Raw genomic sequence first — 24,000 nt, 5'->3', positions numbered from 1 at the left:
GCCTCAAAAAATAAATAAATAAATAAACAAATAAACAAATAAAATAAAAAATCTACAGCCCATCACCCTCAAAAAATAAATAAATAAATAAACAAATAAACAAATAAAATAAAAAATCTACAGCCCATCCCCCTCAAAAAATAAATAAATAAATAAACAAATAAATAAACAAAATAAAAAATCTACAGCCCATCCCCCTCAAAAAATAAATAAATAAATAAACAAACAAATAAATAAATAAAATAAAAAATCTACAGCCCATCCCCCTCAAAAAATAAATAAATAAATAAATAAATAAATGAATTATATAAAAAATCTACAGCCCATCCCCCTCAAAAAATAAATAAATAAATAGACAAATAAATAAATAAAATAAAAAATCTACAGCCCATCCCCCTCAAAAAATAAATAAATAAACAAACAAATAAATAAAATAAAAAATCTACAGCCCATCCCCCTCAAAAAATAAATAAAAAAATAAACAAATAAATAAACAAAATAAAAAATCTACAGCCCATCCCCCTCAAAAAATAAATAAATAAACAAATAAATAAATAAAATAAAAAATCTGCAGCCCATCCCCCTCAAAAAATAAATAAATAAATAAACAAATAAACAAATAAAATAAAAAATCTACGTCCAATCCCCCTCAAAAAATAAATAAATAAATAAACAAATAAATAAATAAAATAAAAAATATACATCCCATCCCCCTCAAAAAATAAATAAATAAATAAACAAATAAATAAATAAAATAAAAATTTTTAAACACATCCTCTTCAAAAAATAAATAAATAAACAAACAAATAAATAAATGAAATAAAAAATCTACAGCCCATCCCCCTCAAAAAATAAATAAATAAACAAACAAATAAATAAATGAAATAAAAAATCTACACCCCATCCCCCTCAAAAAATAAATAAATAAACAAAAAAATAAATAAATAAAATAAAAAATCTACAGCCCATCCCCCTCAAAAAATAGAGAAATAAATAAACAAATAAATAAATGAAATAGAAAATCTACAGCACAACAATTTTAAAAAATAAATAAATAAATAAACAAATAAATAAATAAAATAAAAATCTACAGCCCATCCTCCTCAAAAAATAAATAAATAAATAAACAAATAAATAAATAAAATAAAAATCTACAGCCCATCCCCCTCAAAAAATAAATAAAAAAATAAACAAATAAATAAACAAAATAAAAAATCTACAGCCCATCCCCCTCAAAAAATAAATAAATAAACAAACAAATAAATAAATAAAATAAAAATCTACAGCCCATCCCCCTCAAAAAATAAATAAATAAATAAACAAATAAATAAATAAAATAAAAAATCTACAGCCCAACCCCCTCAAAAAATAAATAAATAAACAAATAAAAAAATAAAATAAAAAATCTACAACCAAAACCCCTCAAAAAAAAATAAATAAACAAATAAAAAAATAAAATAAAAAATCTTCAGCACTCCCCCCTCAAAAATAAATAAATAAATAAACAAATAAATAAATAAAATAAAAAAACTTCAGCCCATCCCCCTCAAAAATAAATAAATAAATAAACAAATAAATAAACAAAATAAAAAATCTACAGCCCATCCCCCTCAAAAATAAATAAATAAATAAACAAATAAACAAAATAAAATAAAAAATCTACAGCCCATCCCCCTCAAAAAATAAATAAATAAACAAATAAATAAATAAAATAAAAAATCTACAGCCCATCCCCCTCAAAAAAAAAATAAATAAACAAATAAATAAATAAAATAAAAAATCTACAGCCCATCCCCCTCAAAAAATAAATAAATAAACAAATAAATAAATAAAATAAAAAATCTACAGCCCATCCCCCTCAAAAAATAAATAAATAAACAAATAAATAAACAAAATAAAAAATCTACAGCCCATCCCCCTCAAAAAATAAATAAATAAACAAATAAATAAATAAAATAAAAAATATACAGCCCATCCCCCTCAAAAAATAAATAAATAAACAAATAAATAAATAAAATAAAAAAAATCTACAGCCCATCCCCCTCAAAAAATAAATAAATAAACAAATAAATAAATAAAATAAAAAATCTACAGCCCATCCCCCTCAAAAAATAAATAAATAAATAAACAAATAAATAAATAAAATAAAAAATCTACAGCCCATCCCCCTCAAAAAATAAATAAATAAACAAATAAATAAATAAAATAAAAATTCTGCAGCCCATCCCCCTCAAAAAATAAATATATAAATAAACAAATAAATAAATAAAATAAAAAATCTACATCCCATCCCACTCAAAAAATAAATAAATAAACAAATAAATAAACAAAATAAAAAATCTACAGCCCATCCCCCTCAAAAAATAAATAAATAAATAAACAAATAAATAAATAAAATAAAAAATCTACAGCCCATCCCCCTCAAAAAATAAATAAATAAATAAACAAATAAATAAATAGAATAAAAAAAATCTACAGCCCATCCCCCTCAAAAAATAAATAAATAAACAAATAAATAAATAAAATAAAAATCTACAGCCCATCCCCCTCAAAAAATAAATAAATAAATAAACAAATAAATAAACAAAATAAAAAATCTACAGCCCATCCCCCTCAAAAATAAATAAATAAAGAAACAAATAAATAAATAAAATAAAAAATCTACAGCCCACCCCCCTCAAAAAATAAATAAATAAATAAACAAATAAATAAATAAAATAAAAAATCTACAGCCCACCCCCCTCAAAAAATAAATAAATAAACAAATAAATAAATAAAATAAAAAATCTACAGACCACCCCCCTCAAAAAATAAATAAATAAATAAACAAATAAATAAATAAAATAATCAAACTCCTCCCTCAAAAAATAAATAAATAAATAACCAGATAAATAAATAAAATAAAAAATCTACAGCCCACCCCCCTCAAAAAATAAATAAATAAATAAACAAATAAATAAATAAAATAAAAAATCTACAGCCCACCCCCCTCAAAAAATAAATAAATAAATAACCAGATAAATAAATAAAATAAAAAATCTACAGCCCACCCCCCTCAAAAAATAAATATATAAATAAACAAATAAATAAATAAAATAAAAAATCTACAGCCCATCCCCCTCAAAACATAAATAAATAAACAAACAAATAAATAAACAAAATAAAAAATCTACAGCCCATCCCCCTCAAAAAATAAATAAATAAATAAACAAATAAATAAATAGAATAAAAAATATACAGCCCATCCCCCTCAAAAAATAAATAAATAAACAAATAAATAAACAAAATAAAAAATCTACAGCCCATCCCCCTCAAAAAATAAATAAATAAACAAATAAAGAAATAAAATTAAAAACCTACAGCCCACCCCCCTCAAAAAAATTAATTAATTAATTAAACAAACAAATAAAAAGAACCCGACCCACCTTGAACTGCGCAAACAAACAAACAAATCAAATAAACAAACAAAAAGAACCCGACCCACCATGAACTGCGCAAACAAACAAACAAACAAATCAAACAAACAAACAAAAAAGAACCCGACCCACCATGAACTGCGCAAACAAACAAACAAACAAATCAAACAAACAAACAAAAAAGAACCCGACCCACCATGAACTGCGCAAACAAACAAACAAATCAAACAAACAAACAAAAAAGAACCCGACCCACCACGAACTACGCAAACAAACAAACAAACCAAACAAACAAACAAACAAAAAAGAACCCGACCCACCATGAACTGCGCAAACAAACAAACAAATCAAACAAACAAACAAAAAAGAACCCGACCCACCATGAACTGCGCAAACAAACAAACAAATCAAACAAACAAACAAAAAAGAACCCGACCCACCATGAACTGCGCAAACAAACAAACAAATCAAACAAACAAACAAACACAACCCGACCCACCATGAACTGCGCCAACAACAAACAAACAACCCGACCCACCATGAACTTCGCAAACAAGCAAACAAATCACACAAACAAACAAAAAAGAACCCGACCCACCACGAACTACCCAAACAAACAAACAAACAAAAAAGAACCCGACCCACCATGAACTGCGCAAAAAACAAACAAATCAAACAAACAAACAAAAAGAAACCGACCCACCATGAACTGCGCAAACAAACAAACAACCAAACAAACAAAAAAAAGAACCCGACCCACCACGAACTGCGCAAACAAACAAACAAACAAAAAAAGAACCCGACCCACCATGAACTGCGCCACGGACCGGACGAAGATGACCCGATCCTGCTCGGTGTCCACGTCGGTCGGGAGGTCGGCGGACGGGTCGAACCGCCCGACCAACCACACCAGGATCTCCGACACCAAAGGGAAGTTCGGGCTGCGGAAGTTCTCGACGGAGATGAGGCGCCGGAAGCCCAGGGAACGCAGCATCTCCGCGCAGTCTGGGTGTTAGAAGGGGGGGTGGTGGGGTTAGAAGGGGGAGGAAAGGGGTGGAGGGGTTATAAGGGGTGGTGGAGGGGTTAGAAGGGGGTGAAAGAGGGGATGGAAGGGTTAGAAGGGGGTGGAGGGGTTAGAAGGGGGTGGAGGGGTCAGAAGGGGGTGGAAGAAGGCGGTGGAGGGGTTAGAAGGAGGCGGAAGGGGTGGTGGAGGGGTTAGAAGGGGGAGGAAAGGGGAGGTGGAGGGGTTAGAAGGGGATGGAGGGGTTAGAAGGGGGTGGAAGGGGTGGTGGAGGGGATAGAAGGGGGTGGAAGGGGTGGTGGAGGGGTCAGAAGGGGGTGGAGGGGTTAGAAGGGATGGTGGAGGGTTTAGAAGGGGGTGGAAGGGATGGTGAAGGTGGAAGGGTTAGAAGGGGATGGTGGAAGGGGTTAGAAGGAGGGGGAGGGGAGAAGAATAAGAGTGGAGGTGGTGGAGGGGAGAGTGGGGGAATGATAAAGGTGGAGAAAAGATGAGTGGTTATCAATTTGTTAATTAAGTTGTTATTGTTATTGAATTTCTATTAGTTGTTATTATAGTCTTATTTTTTATTTGTTTTATTTTCAAAATTATTACTATTATAATCTTCTTACTGATATAATCATCATTAGTAGTAGTAATAGCATTATCATTATCAGTGGTAATATCATTATCATTTGTAGTAGCAATATCATTATCCTTATTAGCAGTAATATCATTATCATTAGTAGTAGTAATATCATTATCAATAGTAGTAGTAATATCATTATCACTATTAGTAGTAATATAATGATCATTAGTAGTAGTAATAGCATTATCTTTGTCACTGATATTATATCAGTCTTACAGTTACTATCATCCTATTACCGTTCCATCGTTCCCATTTTTAATTCTATCAAAATTATTAACATTATCACTAATATCATCCTTATAACTAATAGCATTACAACCATTAGAGCTATTACTATCACTATTACAACTGACATCTTAATTGTCTTCATTATCATTATCAACCAATACGTTTTAATACTTCATCCCCACTTTGCAAGTTTTTTTATGGATAACTGTGCCCTACATTTTGACCTCAGAAAATAAATCGAAAAATGGAGAAAAAATAAGTCACTTACCAAAAGTTATGATTTCAAATACAAATAGTAAAGGTAGTTGGTTTACGCTGCGTGGAGTCTATATTGGTAAACAGAGTATATCTTAGTTTTTATTTTATATCAATCATCGCTATCAGCATTAGATCACTGCTGTTGCTGTCAGTAATATTACCATTATTATTAACATTATCATTGTTTTTATCGCATTTTTTAGTCTTACAATTGACTGATATCATTGTTATTATTGTTGTTATTTTTATCATTATCATCAGCATCACTATCATTATCATTTATTTTGTTGAAATATTTATTTCTTCTCCTTTTTGGTTAATCACTGCCATTGTATATTTACAATGAAATTAGACTTGTATAATTATCCAGTATATTTTCTTTAGGTAACTCAAAAATATGATATATACAGCCTCATAAAAAACATAATTCCGGATCTATCTATCTATCTATCCCTTCATCTATCCATTTCTCAGTCTGTCAGTCTGTCTTTCTCTAGCTTGCTAGCTTTTTCTTATAAAAGAAAAGTAATTTTAGCATTCTGCTCTTTTGCTGTATAGTGACAGACATATTTCAAAGTCTTCTGCAATTCACATATGTTAGCAGAACTTTCAAATGAGAAATTAAGTAGTTTCTCAAATTTGCTTATTTAACACACTGTATATATGTGAAAGTCACCCTCTATATATCGTCAATAATTTCTGTTATTATTAAAAACAAATGCTAGTCTCATTGGTGATACTCACTTCTTAATTCTCTGTAAGACATGTTTATTGTTGCTGTTCACCTTCTGATACTGAAAAATGCTTTGAACTCAGCTGGTATTTGTGTTCCATACGTTACCATGGTAACGTAACACAAGAAGGAAAACTCTGAATGAAGCTCTTATAGATATTCGTTATATTCTATGTATATTCTAACTTCCATACTGACTTTCACATTTTATGTGGTTGTTTATTGTGACATAGGTAAATGCATATGGGTTTAGAATTATGTGATAAAGAAAAAAGTAAAAATCGACCTTTTCCATCAATGCCATTTATATTAATATTCGTATTTTTAGTTTTTCAAATGTCATTATATTTATGTAATAATGAATCGCCATCTTTTTCTTATAAAATATAAAGGAAACTAACTTTATGTATCATTTATTTGTAGCATCTTTTGGTAAATAAAAATAAGAAAGAAAATGTAATTAGCAACTGAAGTGTTTACACGACGTCTGCTAGCTCTTTCTCATCCAACACTGTTTCACGACAGCTTTAAATTTTTCATATCTTGAAAAAGTAGTATTTTCTAATGCGTAAGGTATGTTTTTTTCAATACATTTTTTATGTATACCTATAGTCATACATAACTTGTATTTCTAAGTGCGTATAGACAAAGATCACAAATCTGTAGAAGAGCTAATCCCAAAGTAAAAATGTGTTGGATTTCAGAACAGCCAAGTGGTGTTATTGTTTACAAATTGGTGACAGTTCTTGCTTTAAAATAGCGATAATTTTAGTTGAATTACTCTAATTTCCCCGTGATTAAGCATATTGCCGTAGCATTGCTTAGCAGAAGGTGAGGCAGGTTAAATTTAAGTAATCAGAAATGTTTTGAATGCTTAAAATATATGTATATAAGCTTTTCCTGTGTCCTTTTTTGTTTGTAACCAATATTAGAACAGTAATTTTTTGCCATGGTTATATCTGTTTTCGGTCTTCGAAATCCGCATCATTTTCATTTATTTTTGGTGTGTGTTATTCATGATCACTATCGCCAAGAATGATTATTATTTAAGACTGTATGCTTTATGAATTATGTATTCATTGTAACATAACACGTTTGTTTTTTCGTGTTTTGGTTGCCCCTTTTCTTTAAATGAATACATAAAATCTGCATTTATTTTATTGTGTTTGTGTTTCTTTAGTTATCTGTCTAGGATTAACTATTGTTCTTCCATATGGTTTCTGTGGAGACCTTTACTTTCCATGTAGTCATGTTCAAGGCAGGTATTTTAATATCCTCATTAAGATATGTGGCAGGAGTACATTTAACATTTATCTCTGATTTTAGAATATATCTAGAGAGCCCCTACATCTCTGATTCAACATTATGTACATTCTTTCTCATGTATTTAGTTAATACATATTCATATGTGATTCCATTCTATTGGTAACCATAATGTATTAAGCAATGATATGGGGGTAAATTTTACTTATTTGTAATTGTGATATACATAAGCACCAACTAATGATATAGTTTGGTGTTTTTGAACCCTTCATCACTCAAATACACACAAACTTTCCTTATCGGTATGTCCAGCGATCTAGAGTTAACTGTGCAGCCGTTGATTACTGTTAAGTATCTATGTGACTCTAGCAAGGTGGCATATAGAATGATAATAAGATATAGAATGCACAAAAGGATATTGAATAGTTCAATTAGTACTTGTTAAAATGCAGTGATAAAGCCATAATCAGAGAGATAGCAGGTAGGCCTAAGTTCCCACATATTTTTTAAACTCTCATCAAAGCAAACCACTTTCTTGCAAGGTAACCCTGTATAGATTACCTTGCCTCATATAGATGTTGAAATCTCAAATCAAAGTACTTAAAAGATAGGTAGCACTACTCCATCTCAATGAAAACCCTACTTGGTAACTGCAGAGCTAAGCCCCACCATTTTATCAAATCTTAAAAAAAAAACTTTTTTCTGTATTATTTTACCATTTTTATTATCAAACTATTTTCAAAGAAGATACACCAAGAAAATACATTTCATAATACATTGTATAGATTATCAAGAATAAAATTAGGGCAGAATTAAATGATGTCATCATGTTTAGCCGATGCGAGTGTCTTGGGAGAAATCAGATATAGCTAGATGGATATCTATTTGTATAACTTACTCTATGTTATTATAACTTATACCAAATTTAAAAAGAAATGGATAAATAAGTATTCCATAAACAATCATTAGAATACTCTAAAAAAAAGAATCAGACTAAATAGAAGTGGTGCTACCAATCCTTCTAAGCAGCTTGTTCTCTACTTTTCATGCATATTATGCCACAAAACACCATAATACTTGTATATCCCCTTCCATATTTTTAGCTTATCATTTTGTGTATACAAATTTTATTAGATTTATTTGTTACATCCATTTCTAGTATATATGCATTTATCTGACAGTTCTTCTGTTACATTTTTTTGTTATTTTTGCACAGACTCATAGGATATCAAAGGTTTTGCACCATTCTCCTTGCTGCTGCATACCTATACCCTCTTTTAGAAAAGAATCTACTTTACATTGATAAATTTATTGGAGATTGTAATGCAGTCTTTCGTTGATAATGGATGAGGTTTCCAAAAAAGTCCTGGTTAAAATCTTCTATGACTGAGTGCTGTCTTATATGTTTTATTTTTATACATCCTTTATGTTTTAAGATATATTTAAAGTGGTCACTTTTGAATCACCTGTAATAATGATTTTGCCTACATTTCTGCCTCACCCTTTCCCTGCACCCAGAAAAAGAGGATTGCCAGAGGGCCTACAAACTTATTGGCGGGAAAATTAGCATATAGCCTCAAGGGGATGTGGTCCTATTATAAAACGTAACCAAACTTACTTTTTCTTTTCTTTTTCAACTTTTGATTCTGAGCATAGAGGAGGTAGCATACATTTTCATGCTAGATATTGATAATTTTCAGCATTCTTGTCCTTTATTTTCCCTTGTGTACTTTATGTCCTCCCCAACCATGTTAAGTACATGTATTAAGATAAGAGATACAATTAAGTAATGGATATAGTCACCCATAAACTCTATGGCAATAAGTACTTAAGTTTGAGTAATGAATGTGACAATCCCAAGTTTTCATTAGTCCATTAGTCCGTCTGGTGTTGCCTTCACTTGTCTTTCATTATAAACATTTTCCCTTATTTATCTCTTTCTATACAAAAAAAAAAATCATTCAGGAATTTTCTGAAGCACCTAAACTCAGATGAAATTTTCAGCCATGTGATTCTAGCTTTTATATCTTATCTACATGAAGGCCTATCTTATTTGGAGTGAGAGGCAGCCTCGGCAAAATAGATAATAAGATTATCCATTATTTGATAAGAGTTTTCACCTTCCAGAATATACAATTTATAGCTGGATGTTAATATGTTGAAAATCTGTCCATGTAATATTTAGGACTTGAGAAAAGGGAATATGTAAGAGGGAGAGAGAAAGGGAAAGAGTGAGAGTGAGTGAGTGAAAGAGTGAGTGAGTGAGTGAGTGAAAGAGTGAGTGAGTGAAAGAGTGAGTGAGTGAAAGAGTGAGTGAGTGAAAGAGTGAGTGAGTGAAAGAGTGAGTGAGTGAAAGAGTGAGTGAGTGAAAGAGTGAGTGAGTGAAAGAGTGAGTGAGTGAAAGAGTGAGTGAGTGAAAGAGTGAGTGAGTGAAAGAGTGAGCGAGTGAGAGAGAGAGTGAGAGAGAGAGTGAGAGAGAGAGTGAGAGAGAGAGTGAGTGAGTGAAAGAGTGAGTGAGTGAGTGAGTGAGTGAGTGAGTGAGTGAGTGAAAGAGTGAGTGAGTGAGTGAGTGAGTGAGTGAGTGAGTGAGTGAGTGAGTGAGTGAGTGAGTGAGTGAGTGAGTGAGTGAGTGAGTGAGTGAGTGAGTGAGTGAGTGAAAGAGAGAGAGAGAGAGAGAGAGAGAGAGAGAGAGAGAGAGAGAGAGAGAGAGAGAGAGAGAGAGAGAGAGAGAGAGAGAGAGAGAGAGAATGAGTTAGGGTAGAGAGGACCAAGTGTATGCTCCCCTTGTGCTAGAGAGGTATGACTCCCATTGTAACTTACTCCAAAACCTGTCTAAGCTGTTGTGGCAGGATTTATGAAGGAGTTAGTAGACTTTCTATGATAATATGGTGTGGGTTCTTCAAATGTTCCTGTACAGTCACGGCAAGGATAGGCATGTGAGAGGATAAAACAGATTAGAGGTAAGTCTTATTATCTAACTTGTTGTTTTACTTCTGTTTTTCTGTTTTATGCATACTTCCCCTCGACTATTTTTTTCATTAAACAGTGACTAGCCAGAATGGACACCCAGAAACAGAATGAGGAGAAGCTACGGGAAGCCTGCTGTTATGGCGACAACGAAGCGGTCATTGCTCTGGTTACGAGAGGTGCAAATATCAACAGTAGACATGAGATAAATGGCTGGTGAGTTTGTTTGTTTGTTTGTTTTTATGTAATTTTCTGCATTTATTCTTTCTTTTTCTTTTTTCTTTCTTTTTTTTTCTTTCTTTCTTTCTTCCTCTTCGTCTTCTTCTTCGTCCTCTTCTTTCCCTACAAAGGTTTTAATCTTGAAGCTTTTTTATGTGCGTATTATTTTATGAAATGGTAATCAGTGTTTCCAATTACTTTTTAATGTCCATGCTGGTTTTAACATTCATTTTAGCTGTATCATTTTGAAATGTGGTTTTAGACAAAAGCCAAAATGCACAACAGTGGTGTATTTACAAAATTTGCCTGTAACCTTTTTGAGTTATTGATGTTTTGCAGTTTGGGCTGTCAGTTTTTAAGACTGCTTTGGATCAGTTTCCATATACTTTTCAGTTGTGTTTATTGAATATGTCTCTGAATTCAGTATTGTGGGAAGGTACCTTATGATTATGCTTTGCTGTTGAAACACATATATGAAAATAATAATAAAAATAAAAAGTCTATAAAAGCAAGTGTTTCCTATTTTTAACTCACATTTTTATGCTTTTCACATCTGTGCACACAAGTGTAATGTCTGTGTACCTCACTGAAGAACATTATTCCCAGGACTGGACTACACTGGGCAGCGAAGCGAGGGAATTTGGAAACCGTTAGGTGGCTGCTGGCTAATGGAGCTGATCCAAAGTTAACCAACAACCAGTCTCAGACACCTGCTCAGCTGGCAACGAATCCACACATACTGCAGTTATTGGGTTGGTGATGCAGTACATTGGAATATATTATTTTAGAAGGCTCTGGATGTGTTTGTGTGGTGGTGTGTGTGTGTGTGTGTGTGTGTGTGTGTGTGTGTGTGTGTGTGTGTGTGTGTGTGTGTGTGTGTGTGTGTGTGTGTGTGTGTGTGTGTGTGTGTGTGTGTGTGTGTGTGTGTGTGTGTGTGTGTGTGTGTGTGTGTGTGTGTGTGTGTGTGTGTGTGTGTGTGTGTGTGTTTTGTGTGTGTGTGTGTGTGTGTGTAGGCTTACATGCACGCATACTCCTGTATTTTTGATGCGCTGCTTATCAATTTTCTGTAAGGTTTATCAACAAATGTAGATCCAATTATAGAGAGAGGAGAGATTATATTATTCTTATAGGCCTTCCGTGAGTACAATTGTCATTTCCCTCCATAGGTACCGACAGCGCGAACCCAGCTGAAGGAACAGCCCCAAGTTCTGAGTCCCTCCCAATCACGCCCAGTTACATGGCACATCCCCCGCCAATCAACCAGACAAGCCACAGCACAAACAGCCCACCTTCGAAGCCATTGACCAACGGGATTACAGAGGTCAACGGGTATCCTGGCACGGGCAGCCTTCCTTCCAACAACAACCCATCCACGTCTAGCTGTGTTCCTCGTCCAGGCATGAGTCCCTCACCAGCACTGGAATTAACTCAGAATAAACCTAAAGGTGATTGATCTGTCTGTCTTTTTTTTTTATGTTTGTGTTTATGAATTTGTACCATACTGACTTGATTTTTCTTCATATTCTTCTTCTACTTCTTCCTTCTTCCTTTCTTTTATTGACCATAGGATAATGGATTTTTATACAATGCTGTTGTTGCATGAATTAATAGCATCATTTCAGTTTATAATGTTTATGAATTTTCCTGGGTTTACCATAAACTCACGATTGCTTTTCTTACTATGCTCGTGAAAGTGAAGGAGAGTTACCCTTTTTTCTTCTTCTTTTTCATTTTTTTACCAACCATCACAGTTTTCCTTCTTTTTTCTTCTTCTTCTTTTTCATCCTTTTCTTTTTTTCTCAGAACTGGTGTTAAAGGTTCGCGTTGCCAACACGGATGACCCAGACTTCATCGAAATAGACTTCCCCATTACACACATGAACTTCAGCCACCTCCTCACTGTGTGCTGTAAGGAGCTAGCTGTTAATCCCCAAATGGTGGAGAGAATAAGGTATACGCAATATCGTTTAACAGGTTGACATTGAGATTGAGTCGTGATATGCTGTTGCACTTTGAGCCTTCAGACTAGTTTGATATGTGCACCTCATCCATGATGGCTTATTTTGAGAGAAATAAGGAGTATATTGTGAGATATATAATTGGTATAACAGGCTTTCACCCTTCTTTCGTTGGAAATTGATGAAAACATGATTGTGCAAAGAATTTGTCTAGGTTAAGTTGGTAGTTATCCACATTATCCAGAGCAAGTTAGGTGATCCAGATATTCTTAAATTCAAGTAAAAGAATATATTAATAATCTCATAGTGTCTTACATTGTATGGCAGGTGTTGGAGTCATCATCAGCTGACTTCAACTTGTTGCTCTAGTTATATATTATTGCACTCAGACTATTCTTGTACCATCTTCTTTATATTCTTTTCTCTCTTCTTCTTCTTCTGTTTCTCCTTCTTCTTCTTTTCTTTTCACCTCTTCTCTTCTTGTCTGTTCTCTTCTCATTTCTTCTCTTCTCGTCTGTTCTCTTCTCATTTCTTCTCTTCTTGTCTATTCTCTTCTCTTTTCTTTTCTTCTTCTACTTCTCCCCCTCTTCCTTCTTTGCCTTCCTCTTTCTCGTCCTCTTCCTCTTCTCTTTCTTCGGCTTCTTTTTGCTAATTTTCTTTCCATTTTTTTCTCAGGGATATGCAGGATAGTGTAAATTATTAAAAGACTAAAGAAAGGAGAAATAGATTTGTTGCCATATGTTTACTGTCATTCATCTTTCACTATTTAACTTAGCATGAAGCTGATGAAATTAGGCATCTCCTAGGATAAAGAAGACATGAGTAAAGTAAAAAAAAAAAAGAGCAAAGAGTAAAAGGAAAAAGTGAGTAAAAGATCAAAAGTAAAACTATTAATTCCCTAATTAGAAATACAGATAAGTATTTTTTGTATCCACATCATTAAATTTTTTTCTCAATCTCATGAAAACGAGTACCAATAATCCCCTCTCTTGCAGGAAACTTCCCAACACACGCCTTCGAAACGACAAAGACGTGAAGCGCCTGGAAAACTTCACCGAACTAGAGCTCGTCATTAAAGGGCAGAGCAGACCAGCCATAACACGATCAGACTCCCACTCTACGTCTAAAAACAGCTACCAGTCCATTTCTTCCTTTAAAAATCAGACTATTTTGTACTGATCAAGGAATTTTTTCAGGATACAGTGTGTTCTCTGGAGATTTTGTAGAAGTGACGTGCTGATTTTTATTTATATACTGATTTTATGAATTTATCATTTTTGTATTATCAAATATTTTTGATTTGATGTGTTTTGGGAAAAAAAGAAAGTGTTTTTACACCAGGATGTAGATGTTACATTTGAAAAAAGTCCATTTGTAGCGAGCTTCCAGATTATGTATAGCATGAAGATTGTAATATACTTGGCTTTCATTTATGTTTTGTAAGTAAATTAGAATATTATAAGGAAAAATAATCTTAACAAAAGAAAAGTACCAAAGCCTTGCTTTTCATTTGTTTTACATGTTACACGCACACACGCACACGCACACGTGCGCACACACACACACACACACACACACACACACACACACACACACACACACACACACACACACACACACACACACACACACACACACACACACACACACATACACACACACACATACACACACATGCACACACATACACACACATACACACACATACACACACATACACACATACACACATACACACATACACACATACACACATACACACACACACACACACACACACACACACACACACACACACACACACACACACACACACACACACACACACACACACACACACACACACACACACACCCATGCCCACACATATCCATTCACATACACTTATATATATACATTTGTAGTATATGCACATGTTTATTGTCTTTCTTATAATTTTATATCACTCTGATGCATGCTAAGTAGATGATGTTGGACTCCGTACTTACTGGTTAACTTTTTTCTATTACTCTCTCGGTAATGTTTGTAGTTCTTCTTTGGTAGGGAAGAATGTTATGGGAAAATTAATACTGTATTCTTTATATATTTTGTGCTTCTGTATTCGTTTAAAATGTGACTTTACTGAGAAGTGAATTAAGTACATTATCATCCCTTCAGAAAGTGACTACTAGACCAAAATATGCTATTCTTGCCAGGCATTTAACATGAGACAAGAGGTATGAGAACATACTTATGTCTGTTGATCCACTCAAGATCAGCCTTGCATAGGTGTAAGGATGAAACAAGGAGTAAACCATACAAAGGGGTATGGGTCACCAATAAGTTGCGTCACTGAAAGCTGTATTAGTTTGTTAGGGAAGAGATGTCAGGAAGGTCAAAATTGGATAAGTGTTTAGTAATGGTTAGAGTCTTGGCATCTCAGACGGAAAAAAATACAATTGGAAGTAAATGGTCAAATAGGATATGTTGTGATAGAGGTATGAATGAGAATTGATAGCTGCACAGGAGATGTAATTGACCTGTTTCAGTGTTTTATCTTTATCAGAATTATAAGATAATTCTGATAAAGACATAAACTTCAAAATGCGCCATTTATATTTCTTGCTCTTGAAGTTAAAAGTTCTCCTTCAGTACTCTGATTCTCAACACCTTTTACCAAAACCAAGAGTGGCATAATAAATGGAAGAATTATGTTATATGTTATTTCCAATTTCCTTGTTTAATCATCCTTGGTTTTGTTGTTTTCTTATCAGTGTTTGTACTTATTCATGCCATTTGTTTTTTAGAAATTGTAGATATTGTTATTTCATTCTTTAGAATATGTAGTGTATTTTCAATGAAGACTGTGAACTATTAAGCTGGTTCAGTATAATTTTTATTTATGATATTCTTAGTTATAGGAACTGCACACAAATCATGCAGAATTAAAGCATATTCATTACATGCCAGATATAGTAATGTGTTTTTTTTTTTTTCACACATCAGGGCAGAGATTATTACTTGAAAAATTTATGTCATGTTAGATAGTTCTAAACCATGACAGTTAAACCAAAGAAACCATTCTACTTCAAAAACCTCTTTGTATATTAGGCTAAGGCTTGAAATTGAAAAATATTATCAATTAGCAATCTGTGATTGTTTTTTATACAGGAAGAATATTTATAATGCTCCACTAGAATGCTAGTAAAAGAAATGTTTTCTTAGGTGAGACAAATAGATATGAGATGGATTTAGGGAAAGAAGATATTGAATGAAACTGTCTTAAAAATGTTGTATGTCATTTGCTATGATGATGAACAAGAAAGTTGTTTGTTTGATAGCCTTTTAAGATAAATGCCAACTGGAATGAGATGGAGAAATTATTGACAGTAGTAGCTTAATGAGTGAGCAGATACTTTACACAATCTTTCAGCTGAATATCAATACTTTGCAATGTGTTACCACAAAAAAGAGAAAAAAAAAAAGAATATTATGTTTACGCTTATTTGTTGGTCCATCCAGTGAACACTAAGAAGTTTAACCATAAAAATCTTATTGCCTACATTATATTCTGCAGAGAGATTTGCGGATGAATGTTCATTTATTGCATCAGAAAAGGCTTGTGTACTTAGCACCTTTGATTGTAATATATGCATATATTATCATGTACTAAGAGGTATGGACATTTGATTTAATTCTTTCAAGAGAGCTATGCAACACATGCTGTGCTGTGCACTTTTCCTTTTGATGATTTGCATCTCTCACTTTTTAGAGAGTGAGGAAGATAATGTGAGTGAGTGTGTGAGTGTGTGTCTGTGCTTGTCCATACATGTTTTTGGAGTGTGTATTCCTTTTAGAACAAAGTTTGTGGATCTAACTTTTAGTCATTGTATATGGGAATATATGTTGTTCTTTTATTTGACAAGAATACTTGTTTCACTTTTACTTTGCTTCTTCCTTTCTTTCTTTTTCTTCTTTTCTTAATGAAGATGTCAGTGCAAAAGTTAGTTAATTGATATTTCCTTCTTTGTCATCCTGCCACTCAGTACAAATTACGTAAATTGTGGCTTTATATTTCAGACATAAAAACAATGTACATAGAAATATTATAAGATCCTGGAAAGGGCAGGATATTTTTTCTCCCTTATATTTCCAAAGAACTTTCTTCAGTATCATTTGTGATAAAAAGTAGTGTGTGATTTTGTCTAGTCTTTTCATTTCTGATCAGAGTTATAATCTTTCATGGTTTTACTATTAGTATCTTTATTATTGTTCACTTTTGTTATTATTATGATCATTATTATTATTATTAATTGTTGTTATTATTATCATTATATTTAATGAATGTTACTTTTGTATGGATTCAGTGATATTCTGTTGGTTCTATATTTGAACAGTAAGTCGCAAAATGTTTTGGGAACCTGTGAGTTATATAGTTATGACCATATTGTCGCAGATGTGAAAGACATAAATTTATAAGATATTTTTTTCGTAACTTACAATTTTGAGATTTAAAATTTTGGTTTTAATCTTGTTTTATTATCCAGTCGTACTATATTTTTGAGTGAAATTTTTTCGGATTTTTTGTTTTCTCATTATTCTCAATGTTTTAATATTTCAACTGTATCTTACCTCTATCCAGTAACATCCTGATTTAGGATTTATAGACTTGGATTGAAAGTGGGGGGGGGGATTTTTTTTACAAAATTAGCATTAGATAAGGTTTTTTGGTGTGTACTTGGGTTTTGGTTGCCAAATTTGAAAAAGCTGAAAGATAGGGTATTTTTCATTGTTTTCTAAGGACTGAATATGAGAAATAGGGTCATGGAAAATGTGCTTTTTTAAAAATCATGCTTGTCTATTCTTCTTTCTTTCTTATTTTTTAAATTTCTGAGGACCTAGTTAATGGAATAATTTGGAATAATTTTTGGATGTGTGACATCTCTTTAAAATAGTGTATTTGAACTACGTAAAACTAGAATGAAAAAATTATATTCCTTCTGACTCACATTCCTTCTCCATGTCTCGCTCTTCTTCTTTCTTCTTTCTCTCTATTTATCAGGGATACCATGAGAGAGGCCTAAGTCTTTCCTAAGGGGATTAGGACATGTTCCTTTGTTATTTTTTTGAACACGCAAAATATATGGAAATGTAGTTAATTTTATTAGGGTATACCAAAAATATACAGGGGATCCCCGTTATTCATTGTTAATGCGAACCAGAAAAATACATCAAATAATTAAATGAATAGGGATTCACAATATCACATAGGATTACATTATAGATCATAATGGGGACTAGGGCCATAATATCCAGTGGTTTGCTAAGGTTTGTATATTCTGAAAATAATACTATAAAGAATAATGGCTACAACAAGAGGGGGGGGGGCAAGCTATGGACAAGTAGGTGAGAGACGATCATCACTTTTTACGTCAGACATCCTATCTTCATTTTCAATCTGGATGTTGCTGTTAAATTGCCATATAGCAGCTGCATGTTTGCCATTTCTAGTCCATTTTATTATTTCCATCTTCTTATCTAGCATCAACACAATGTCTAAGTTTAGGGGAGCTTGGGTGAGTTATTCACTGATGAGTCCAGGAGGTAAATCAACATTACCACTCAAAAGTGCCTGAGAGTGTACTGATGTGGCAGCATTAGCCTGTTTTGGTGGCTGGAATGTGGATATGTACTATTCATGTACACTGTAGGTCTCATTAGCAGTGCACATCAACATTCATTTTTTGGTACATGGATACAAATTCTGGAATTATATTCCATTCCACATTCTAGCTTTTTTCCTTTTTTTTGTTTCCTAGTAGTTTCTTATATGTTTGTGGACAATCTGTATAAACATTAAGAACTATAACAATGGAAGAGTGAAACACAATTAACGATGCATCTCCAAAACTTCAGTGACGAAAGAGTGAAATTGCGAATAACGGGGATCCCTGTATTGAATTTTTATAGGGGTTAATGATTGTTTTTGAAGCTAAACCCTTTAAAAGTTGACAAAGATCAAAGCTTCATGTGCATGAGAAACTATAACTCTTGTTATTTCTGATATTTATTATATTTACACTTTTTTAAGACTTGTCACATTTCATTCACTGTGCACATATACTAAAGAAGGCAAATTGCCATATCTTCTTTAATGGATAAAACAGGCTCACCAAAATCCCTACTCATCTTCTCTCCTTTCTCTCTGAAGATTTTAAGGAGAAATAACAGGTATAGTTAATGCTTCTGTCCTTCCTCGCAGGGAGTAACAGATGTATAAGGGGACCATGCATAGGGTAGCCAAATTGTTGATAATGAACAAAAAAATATTAGTGAGTTTCATAATTTTGAAAAAAGAAAGAAATTCAAGTGTCTTTTTGAGTAAGTTCTGTTACTTGATTTGATTTTTTAAAATTAAATCTGAAATTTAAATGAGAAATGACAATATGAAATCATGATTTGTTGAATCTGTTTATCTCAAGAACTTAAGTGTTAATATGAAATCATGATTTATACAGTCTGTTTATCTCAAGAACTTAAGTAAGCCAAATTGTCAAGAAACTTATGAGATATATATAAGATTTGTTTTTTAATTGTCAGACATTTTAAAGAGTAGTGTTTGATGCACTATTTGTTAGGAAAGTCTGATGTCTGTGTAACCTATGACTAATTAGTGGAAAACACCTCAAAGGTAATACCCATCTGTGCAGTGTAGATTCAGAGATATATGGAATCTGTATGTGGATATATGTCAGCTATGTGTATTCTCTCTCTCTCCCTCTCTCTCTCTCTCTCTCTCTCTCTCTCTCTCTCTCTCTCTCTCTCTCTCTCTCTCTCTCTCTCTCTCTCTCTCTCTCTCTCTCTCTCTCTCTCTCTCTCTCTCTCTCTCTCTCTCTTTTTCTCCCTCTTTCCCTCTCCCCTCTCTCTCTCCCTTCCTCCTCACCCCTTACCCCTCACCCTTCCTCCTCACCCCTTACCCCTCACCCTTCCTCTCTCCCTCCCTCCCTCTCCTTCTTTCCTCTCTATTGTCTCCCTCCTTCTCTCACTGCTTTCCCTCTCCCTCCTTCCCTCCCTCTCTCCCTCCTCCCTTAGCTCAATGTTATCACAAGAGAGAAATAAATTGCACTGCACTTGGGTTGCCTTTTGCCTCATTGTTGTTTGCAGGGTAAAATTATGTAGTTAACTATATATTCTTAGACAAGGAAGTAACATACTGATGATATGTGTATTTGTGTCTGTATATATGTTTATATACATATACATGTATGTGTACCAGGATTTACTTTTGTGTTATATCAAGCCCCTTTTACACTCTCCAGTTATCATTCTTAGGATTGTACCTTTGTGATATCTATGCAAGGATGATTCGCTGTTTTCCTGACTTGTAGAAGAAGAAAAAATGAAGCTTTTACATATTTAGTATATTTGCATGTGCTTCATTGTCTTTTTTAATAGTAAAACTCCTAGCTTTTGTGTAAGTTTTTGGGACCTGTGACAGAATAAGGTAGTTATAGTTGATACAGAAATAGCAGATATAGAAGTTGTCTCAGTGTGATGTCATCAATGTGGTGTGCACAGTGCTGTTATTCTAATTTGTCACAATCCCCATTGTTATCTAAAACAACCATAACTTGTATCCATTTTCATTGCTCCGTTACAATGTTAGTGATGTGAGAGGTACTGCTTCATAACCTGAATCTCCTTGGGATCTCAAGAAGTTTAAGATGGAATTCTGATTTCCATTTTATGAGGCAGGATACAGGTTAGAATGTTACTTGTTTATTCTAACATAACATGGACCTGGAAAGTATATCCTGTATATATAGTAGTAAGTTTATCTCATTCATTTAGTAATGCAAAAGACCATTATCTGTTCCAGCATTGTATAAGTTGGTGGTCAAAACCGAGATATACAGTCGACAGAACTTGCTTTCTGATCCATTGTTCACAAATGACCCAATAAATTGTATTATTTATTCACATAGAATCATTTTAATGCAGTTTAACATTACTCATAAGAATGGGGGTTTTACAAATGAGAATGATTGCACATTCTGAGATTTTGACTTTTTTTTGAGGTGTCCAAACACCTACTGCCAAAAAAGAATATTTTCTGTTATATTAATACAGTTTGAAAACAAGAGTAAAAGTCCATTATTAGTTGTGCATAGCTTTTAGTACTAGAATTACTTTCATCATTTTTATAGGTTCCAACATATGCTTCATCACTATTTATCTTTAATCCAAATGAACCAAGCAATGTTTTTAATTTGAAACATAGTGGAATGTTTCAATTTTTCAAATTTTCAATATTTTCTCTGTGAGATTTTGTCTTTGTCTTTTTTATCTCAAACTTTTCTATCTTTTATCTTAATCTTTTGTGGTCCCTTTGGTATTGTGGGACCAGAAGGACATGGCATTTTTGTATTGCCATTCTGTATAAGAACTAAAAAAATTGTTGCCTTATTACAGTATTATATGTATACCCTGCTTGAAGAATGAAGATTGTATTTCAGGCATTATAAAGTCAATAAACATAAATGAGGAACTATTACTTTATTATTTTTATTATTATTATTATTATTATTTCAAAGGTGCATATGATCTTCTACCATGTTTTGTTTTTTTTGGTCTTATTAATAGCACCCTAGCACCAGATACTTAAGCTTCTGCTAACATGTCACATTACGTATTATTTCTGACACCGACCACGCGCATTTTTCTGATCACTGCCTTGCCATGTGAGATACAATACAAACACTAAAAAGCACTTTAGCCCTTTGTACGCAAGGATGCATACTGTCCACTGTAGTTTTTGGAGTCAACTATTAGTCCAAAGTGACCTCAGAGGATTTTCCCTTTTTTGAATTTTAGGATTTTTTTTTTTTTTTTTTTTTTTTTCTGATACTCAAAGAAAAGGAAAAACAGGTACTGTAGGTGATTGACTTCTCGGTGACTTGTGGAGCCATCTATATGTAAGAATAATTCATCAGCTAAAATCACAGTGGCCATGGCATGTATTTTCAAAATTGATTAATTGTATAATATCAACTGTCACTTTTTTTTTTATCTTTTTCTTTTCCCCATGTATAGTACACTCATAGTTATAATTGATTTGCATTGTTTTATACAAATTAATGTTTTTATCACCAATTTCATGTACACAAAAAAAATGCAAAAATAAGTTTATTAGTATCATACCAATATAGTTCAGAACAGTATCTACCTCAATATAATCTACAAAATATAAATAATTTCCAACAGCAGACAAAATTGTGTTAACTTTATTCAAAACTTAACTATATTCAAAACTTTACTTTACCCTTTTACTATTTATCATCTAGTAGCATTAACCTAAACGATTGTGGTTCAAATCTTTAATTAGGAACATCACTCCGTCTCTGCCAACAGACGATCATAAACCAACCGAGCACAAACACTATCTTGCACGCCTAGTCCTGTGGGAGATTTCATGAGTTTAACAGTTAGTTTAAAAGTTCAGTTTCATTATAAAAATCATTCATTATTAATTAGTTGTCAACTTCTGATTATATTACTTTGATTGGTTCAAGTATCAAATATCAAATTGTGCATTTTGAATCAAAAGTATAGCTATAGGGTCTTAAGCTAAGGATGTATGATGTATGGAAACAAATTTCTAAAAGAAAATATATGACAAAGATTAAACTAGGATATTCTGATAATATTTGTAACCATATCAAAGCAATAATTTTCATGAAAAGTAATCAAACAAGAGACAAAAAGGTTCACCTAACCTGTACTATTATGCTGATGGAAAATGATGGATGAAAATATAAGTAAAACTTTCTCAAACACGGAAATCCTTCAAATACAATATCTGCACATTCATCACAATATACTGAAATTAATAACCCGATTCTTGTGGCAAAGAAGACAAAAAATAAAAAGCTAGCTGTATTTACCAAGAGACTTGAAGATGGTCGTGCAGTTTTTCGATGGTGCATGTTGACCGAGGAGCACTTCACCTATTTCTGCTGTGATTGTCGCCCCAGTTTTAATGATATCTCCTGAGAAGTAATTACAGCATTAAATAATTCAGTCAAATTAAGTAATTCAGCTATATAGATATCAAATTATTGTATGATTGATATTACCATCATCAAATTATTTGTTTATGATTTATCTCTCTTTATTGTATTGCACTGGTTGGTTTGTGATGTTTATGTTCAGAATCTTTTCCAAAAAAAGAACTAAATACATTTTATTAATCAGTATGTTTTGATTTACAATTTGATTCACAGTTTTCTTCATTTTGATTATGATATTAGTGCTTACAGTGAAGAAATTTTGCATACTAGTAACATCAAGAACAAACTTTTCATGTTTATAAGATTATATATACATACAGATACTTCTTTTTTGATAGGATATAAACAGGCTTCAAATTTTCTGAATGTCGAAAAAAGTAAATAAATTGAAAACTAACCAGCTCCAGCAAGGGCTTGTTCACGGCTATCAGTATAAATGGTTGCACTTTTGACTAGTGCTTCATCCATTTCTTGGCAGTTGGGACGAAGAGCACCAATACCTTAAAGATACCAAAATACCAAGAGGAAATGAAGAATCAATTCAGCACTTTATGGGTTGATTAAGAGATGAAAGGTGTTACTATATATTACTATTCAATGCCTACTACAGTTCATTGTATATCATTACTGCAAAAATTAAAACCATGACAGATACTTTAATGAGCATGAAATGATCAGTATCAAGATTTAAGCAACATGACATGACATTTTAGCCAGAATTAGTTTAACATTCAACATTTATCAGAAACAGATAACTTAAGGTAACTAACTATTCACATGGGCTCCTGGCTTGACCCATTCCCCCTTCAGGATTGAGATAGCTGCTCCGGTACAAATGTTAATGATATCTGCGTCTTTCACAGCCTCTTGTACTGTAGTTGATGATTCAGCGCAAATACCCTCTGACCGTAACTGTAGTACCAAAGCTTCAGCAGCTTCAGGCCTCCGCGCCCAGATTCGAATCTAGTAATATAGATATGGTATTACCTATCCTGAGCTAAATAAGGTTAGATATATAGGAAGGCCATTTGTTCATAACATATTTGCTCAACATCAACTATATCTAACATATTTCCAACTGACTTATCTGTTTATGGGATGTTCTAGACAGACATTGTTTTGTAACTTCTCTTTATCTCAAGTAAAATCCTCACCTTCGCACCTTTGTAGCAGTGAGCCATTACTTGTGCATGGACGCAAGCCTGCTTACCAGCCCCAAGCACAGCTACAATTTCACAGCTCTCACTCTTTCACATGGATGAT

At 32.9% G+C, this 24,000-nt stretch overlaps 3 protein-coding genes across 4 annotated transcripts in view; 1 reads left to right on the top strand and 2 right to left on the bottom strand.

Moving 5' to 3' along the window:
• LOC113812160 (clusterin-associated protein 1) overlaps positions 1 to 6,399 on the bottom strand; it is a 47,462-nt gene extending 41,063 nt beyond the window's left edge. Inside the window, exons 1-2 of the mRNA XM_070128610.1 lie at positions 6,293 to 6,399; positions 4,225 to 4,421 (exon numbers count right to left, since the gene is read on the bottom strand). Of these exons, the coding sequence (XP_069984711.1) occupies positions 4,225 to 4,421; positions 6,293 to 6,314 (219 nt within the window). The 5' untranslated portion in view covers positions 6,315 to 6,399. The remainder of the gene's footprint in view (positions 1 to 4,224; positions 4,422 to 6,292) is intronic.
• A 393-nt stretch (positions 6,400 to 6,792) lies between these two features.
• Positions 6,793 to 14,555, top strand: LOC113812161 (ankyrin repeat domain-containing protein 40). 2 transcript variants are annotated; one of them, XM_070129259.1, is made up of 6 exons: positions 6,793 to 6,854; positions 10,591 to 10,727; positions 11,337 to 11,482; positions 11,897 to 12,175; positions 12,534 to 12,681; positions 13,684 to 14,555. In XM_070129259.1, exons 2-6 carry the CDS (start codon positions 10,603 to 10,605, stop codon positions 13,865 to 13,867), a joined length of 882 nt encoding a protein of 293 aa, XP_069985360.1. In that variant the 5' UTR covers positions 6,793 to 6,854; positions 10,591 to 10,602; the 3' UTR covers positions 13,868 to 14,555. The 2 variants fall into 2 exon arrangements, with proteins under 2 accessions (XP_069985360.1, XP_069985359.1); XM_070129258.1 differs by lacking the exon at positions 6,793 to 6,854 and adding an exon at positions 6,984 to 7,112.
• Positions 14,556 to 20,627: 6,072 nt separating this feature from the next.
• LOC113812170 (ketimine reductase mu-crystallin) lies at positions 20,628 to 23,973 on the bottom strand (the record flags this gene model as incomplete). The annotated part of the gene is given in 5 exon segments (XM_070129257.1): positions 20,628 to 22,125; positions 22,612 to 22,716; positions 23,136 to 23,237; positions 23,508 to 23,700; positions 23,892 to 23,973. Coding segments are annotated over 5 exon segments (550 nt in total), but the record flags the coding sequence as incomplete, so codon positions are not given.
• Between the last annotated feature and the right edge of the window lie 27 nt (positions 23,974 to 24,000).

The sequence above is a fragment of the Penaeus vannamei genome, chromosome 13 (genome assembly GCF_042767895.1).
Source record: "Penaeus vannamei isolate JL-2024 chromosome 13, ASM4276789v1, whole genome shotgun sequence".
Classification (NCBI taxonomy): Eukaryota; Metazoa; Arthropoda; class Malacostraca; order Decapoda; family Penaeidae; genus Penaeus; species Penaeus vannamei.
The sequence above is the reverse complement of the archived record's forward strand: the minus strand, read 5'-3'. Positions and strand labels throughout refer to the sequence as shown.

Excerpts from the sequence above, each read along its gene's own strand:
- LOC113812161 (XM_070129259.1), top strand. The coding sequence starts at position 10,603 with ATGGACACCCAGAAACAGAATGAGGAGAAGCTACGGGAAGCCTGCTGT. Across the intron at positions 12,176-12,533 it reads AACTCAGAATAAACCTAAAG|AACTGGTGTTAAAGGTTCGC; the intron begins GTGATTGATCTG and ends TTTTTTTCTCAG. Across the intron at positions 12,682-13,683 it reads CAAATGGTGGAGAGAATAAG|GAAACTTCCCAACACACGCC; the intron begins GTATACGCAATA and ends CCTCTCTTGCAG.